This window comes from Arachis hypogaea, chromosome 18 (genome assembly GCF_003086295.3).
Source record: "Arachis hypogaea cultivar Tifrunner chromosome 18, arahy.Tifrunner.gnm2.J5K5, whole genome shotgun sequence".
NCBI lineage: Eukaryota > Viridiplantae > Streptophyta > Magnoliopsida > Fabales > Fabaceae > Arachis > Arachis hypogaea.
Genome location: NC_092053.1, coordinates 127,055,600 through 127,061,130, shown reverse-complemented (window position 1 = coordinate 127,061,130; position 5,531 = coordinate 127,055,600). Strand labels below are relative to the sequence as shown.

General features: G+C 33.2%; 1 protein-coding gene across 3 annotated transcripts; it reads right to left on the bottom strand.

Annotated features, from left to right (window-relative positions):
• Positions 1-300: 300 nt before the first annotated feature.
• On the bottom strand, positions 301-5,246 carry LOC112769090 (uncharacterized). Of its 3 annotated transcripts, none has more exons than XM_025813503.3 (6): positions 4,972-5,246; positions 2,434-3,633; positions 2,301-2,351; positions 2,128-2,226; positions 1,577-1,747; positions 301-714 (listed from the first exon to the last, which is right to left on the bottom strand). In XM_025813503.3, the coding sequence occupies exons 2-6, from the start codon at positions 3,607-3,609 to the stop codon at positions 535-537; spliced, it is 1,677 nt and encodes a 558-aa protein (XP_025669288.1). In that variant the 5' UTR covers positions 3,610-3,633; positions 4,972-5,246; the 3' UTR covers positions 301-534. The 3 variants fall into 3 exon arrangements, with proteins under 3 accessions (XP_025669288.1, XP_025669289.1, XP_025669290.1); XM_025813504.3 differs by having other exon boundaries at positions 4,872-5,234; XM_025813505.2 differs by having other exon boundaries at positions 4,231-5,227.
• Between the last annotated feature and the right edge of the window lie 285 nt (positions 5,247-5,531).

Below are 5,531 nucleotides of genomic sequence, written 5' to 3'. Positions count from 1 at the left end.
TATAATTGTAGTACTATTTTAATTTATTATGTGTTGAAGTTGAAATTGTTAATTTTAAAAGCCTAGATTTGAGTATATATATTTAAAAAAATTAGGTAAACTCATACAAGTCGAGTTTGACAACCTTACTTATTAATGATAAGTACATAAACTATCATTCATTCTTTTGTTCGAAGAACTTGATCCTTCTAAAATCGCTCATCACAAACATAATGTTGAGATTGTTGTTGTGATCTAGCATATCCAAAAGAACATAAGCCTATAAGAGGAAGAACACATTTGCATGGCACTATTCCACAGTAGTTCAAATGTCTATTATCAAGCCAGTAGCTTGTATTATTATTAGTAGGTAATATAATTGGTGCGAAAATATTGGCTATGTACAAAATGACCAATAATAAGAAAGAGGTGAGAGGAGAAACTGTATTTTGTACAAATGTGACAAGAAAAAGGGGAGTGAGAAAAAATGAAGAGACGGCGGATAAAGAGAAAATGAGTCTTCCTCCATCTGTGTGACCTAACACCATGGAATCATCAATAGGATGAAGGTGATGATGACGACGGCGGCGGTGACGGCGGAGTTGATGACTTTGCCACTGATGCTTTGCAAATAGGGCACCAGTTCTTGAGCCTCAGCCATTGTTGGATGCAAACCACATGGAACATATGTTGACATTGCAAATTCCCCACCTCATCTCCAACCACATATTCCTCCTACATTCCCAAGTAAATCAGTTATGTTGTTTGTTAGTGTAATCTCAGAGTTCAATTGTAAACCCTATATAATATATAATATATAATATATAGCAACATCATAAATAACCATTCAGCAAAGATATCATTACTAATAAGAACACTTGGCCAACAAAGATATGCTTATACTAAATTCTAAATCACAAAACCTAAATCCCAATAGTATAAAAATAAAATGTTAAAAGTGTTGGTCCCCTAACATTTCTCAGAGTGATATTGCTATACATTGTTTGCACACTCATCTAATTAGATGCTTGTGTGTGTATTTTAAAACTTCTAAAATGGCGAACGAGTAAATCAACATCTATGCCAATTTAGCAACATATAGTTAGTTAGGTCAGCATAAAACTTCTCTATATTAACACTACATGCAACCTAAATCGGTAAATCCTTATAAATATGTAGATATGAATTTAACTTTGATACACTCATAGTGTAAGAGAAGTTGACACTATTATCAAATAATGTATTGTCACATTAATAATGTATCCAATAATGTCTAGATGTGAATTTGATTTTACTATACTCATGTAGAAGTTTTACACTATAATTATAAATCAGATAATGTAGTGCCACAATAATAATGTACTTAAATTGTCATGGAATTAAAAAGCTTTGGCATTACGTCAGTTATTTTAAATCGTCAGTGCATTAAAATTGGACTCTCTAATAACACAAACTGCAGCTTATGTATTGGCCCACGTATGATTCACCACAAACTAAAATCCATATTAACATTTCTAACTCGAACACACACTAACTCCATGAGAAACATAAAAAGATGCAATTATCAAATATCAAATGAGGGGGAAAGAAGAAAAACCTGACAGATGCTACATTTGGTATCGTCCTTATTCTTATTCCCATTGAAAGTCTCAGTTACATCATCTGAAGGTAAGGATTTGAAGAAACTTCTCTTTAGGCACTCTGATAATGCTTCCTCTGTTAGAGCTGTGCTCACAGAACCCATCCTCTCTTCCAAAGCTAATAGTTCCTATTATATGTAAAAAAAAAAAGGGGGAGGTGAGAATAGCTAAAGTAACTGAACAACCTTGCAATTCCAAAATAACTGTTTGCAATATCAAGGATAATAATGATCCCATCGTGAAACATCTCACAAAATAAAATTTAAAAAAAAAAAATCAAATCTCTCCCTTAGAAACAGAAGATCAAACATACTGTCATTAAGCAGCAATAAGACCTAGGTTATATAATCTTCAACATCGCTTTTAAATTTTAATATGCATTATTAAGAATATATTCATCGGAATATGTTCTAATACAAATGCTCTCAAAACCATTACGAAAAATATGGCAATAACCTACGCAAGTAACTAAAAAACTGAATTGTGGCACCTTATGACATTAACAAACCTCATATGACATGTTATCAATGTCCAACCGCATGTCTCTATGTTGATCATAGAAGTTTAGTCCAGTGAGGAGCAAGTTCGACTCGAGTAAAAGAATTTGCTGAAATACACAAAATGAATGCGTCAGATAACCCATGGCTGAAGTCAAAGATGTTTAGATTGATGAAGAATTACCTCGTGTGTTAGCTCAACATCTTGCTCAATTCTCTCAAGTGCCAACAATACCTGCATATAATTACAGAATATAATTAACTACCATGATTAAAAAGGGGGGAAAATGCATTCTCATGGTTAGAATAGAAGTTACCTCTGCAATACCATCCATGTTATAGCGTCGTCGAAAGTTGTCCCGATTTATAAGAGAATGAGTGATGCCATATTCTGTGGGAGACATAGGCATAATACCATACAGTTCATCACTGCTACTACCAGGTCTATTGTAAGAGACAGGACGGCTTAAAGGAGCCTCCAGAGAAGTGAGATGCAATACACCAGGAGCATTATGATCACCTGAATGAGGCAAAGTAGGTATCATGACAACAGGCTCATTCGATGCCACGGGATTAGGATTACTTTGGTTAGAAAGTCGTCCCCTCGCATTACCATTAGTCGGCCTCCGCGTTCTGACTGACATTACATTGCTGTCTGGCCTGTCCCTATTATTAGAAGGCATATTTCTGGGTCTTCTTGAATCAGAGATAGATATACCATTTCTAGGACCAGAATTCCGTCCTTCTAATGAAGAACCATTGATCTTCTTCCCTCTAGCTGTTGAACTACTTTCCCCTTCACAATTTCTCTTTTTTACTGTATCCTTTCTTCTATTATTGGCCGAGTCTGGTGGTTGAATGCCAGCAGGGACGACATCAGATATGGAGTTGCATCTGAGGTTTCTTAATCCGTACCTACTGGTCCCGGCTCGTGTTGCTGCGCCAGTGCTTTTAGTTTCTTGACCACGCAAACCAGGCTTTGGATGGAAATTCCTCCGTGATCCTGTATTAGATGATGCTACACTAGAGCTCCCTACTTCCATCTGCACAACACTACTGGATCCTACATTTTCTACTTCAGCTTGAAGTACTCTCCGAAAGTTTTCAGATGGAGGGACAAGATTTGAAATATCTGTCTCATCATGTACACTACTAGTTTCTGAAGAATCAGCCTCTAATTGAGAGGATAATGTCTTCCGAGGTTTTATAAGGGATTTTCCTGAGTTATTATTCCCTGTGAAAGTTCTAGAAGAACTCCCAATTGCTTCCTTACCACTGGATGTAGTTCGAAAAGAAGTTTTCAAAGATTTACCCTTTTCAGAAGAACCAATTTGAGAACCTTTAGGAGAGTTGACTTTACTACTGCAACCAAGACGGCTGCACACTTGACCATTTCTATCTCTAGTATTAGCAGAATCTCTAAACAAATGGCCCATCCCCTTTTTAGGGACTACCACCCCATCAATTGCTCTTTTTCCAGAATAGTCATCCATCAATTTTTTTAATCCCTTCAAAATCTGCAACATGTTATTTTGCATCAGTAAATGAAGAAAAAAAATGATAATGCTGATTAGGATAAAACATTCACTCATATTTTCAAATAATCAATCTAATTCACACGATAAACATGAAATTCCAATCGGTAAATCATATTTTTTCCAAAAATCTGCAAACAGACAAGAGTTCAGTTAACAGTCAACACAAACCATAGCTAGATGAAATCATGCAGAAAGCTTCTAAGGTTAGATGAAACAAATGGATATACATAGACATGCCTTGCTACCAAATAACAACACCTTTTTTCTTTCTTTTTAAAATAAAATAAATAAAAACAAAAATTACACATATATAAGACAAGTTACTATAATCTATCAATATTTACATATCATATAACAAAGGCACCTATTTTGAATTTTGATGAACCAAAACAGTACTCTTTGTAGCTTCATATGGACCATCAAGATGATATACATAATATATATGGATGATTCCGCCTGGATTTATCCATGTTAAACAAACAAACCAGGACCACAAATCTTCACAAAAAAACAATAACATCAAAAAAGGAAATACAACACATTGATAAAAGAAAGAAATAACAGCAGAATCAATACATGATTATGTGATGACCAATTCAATCCCAAAGCTGCAATGACCACCAAAACCACAAACCAGCATCATCTTATGACTTAAACAGAGGGAGAAAATAAAAACCTAATTCCTCAGAAACCAAATTATATTCTGAAGAACAGAAACCAAAAACATATATATCAAATCTTTTTTATTTTTTTTTATTTTTTTAGATTAAGGGGGAAAAAAGAGTTGAATGATAAGAGGGAGGGTTTGTTCCAGAAAAAAAGTGAGGGGTTCCTTCGTTATTAAAGGACGCAACTTTGCTTCAAATACTCTCCACACAAAACACATAACACGCACACAAAAGACTTGTTCTCCGCAATTTCAGCACTCATCACTCAAACAAACGAAACAACACAAATTCACAAAAAACCAATCACAAAATAAATAGCAAAAAGAAACAAAAATAATTATAATAATCACATGTAATCCGCAAAACACAAACAAACCAGTACCAAACACACCCTAAATTTAATTAAATTCTTAATTATCATCCAAATTAAAAATTCAACACGGTAATAAGTTTCCGTAAAATTATTTAAATATATTTTATTATTAGTATGAGCCGAAGCTAAGGAAAACCGTATTCACAAGTTTTTGATCGAAAAAAAAAATTCCTTACTCTCAATTCGGCTCCGAATATAAAGCGTAGTTGATGAAAAACATGAAGTGAATTCGATTAACGTGAGAGAAGACGAGAATTTTGAAAGTTTGGTAGCTACCTTTAATGTATGTGTGCGTGTTTTTTTTTTTTTTTTTTAATTTTCTTCTTCTCGTTCTGCGGCGTCGTTTTGGTTTTCGTTTTGAAGCTTTGGTAATATTAAGAGAGAAAGAGAAAAAGGTTTTGAGAGAAGAGAAAGAGAAAGAGAAAGAGGGGCTGAGAAGGGAACGAAGCTTTTTGGAGAGTTGACAGATAGAGAGAAAGAAAAGAGAAGTAGAGAAGCAGAGAGATATATAACAATATTACAATAATATATTAACCTACTTTCTTCTTTTCTTTTCTTATTTGTTTTATATAATTTATATTAAATGTGTAAAAAAATAAGTAATCACTGGTAAAAATATATATTTCGTATTTTATATATTTATTTATTATACTACTGTAAATAAATTTAATTTTTTGTCTACTATAAATTTAACTATTTTTTATAATGAATGTAATTATATTATTAATTATTTATTTAATTATAACATACGTAAAATAATATATAATAACTGATTTAGTTTTTAATTTATTTTATTTTAAGATGTTATCATAATTCCAATTTTTAAAGTCTGGTCG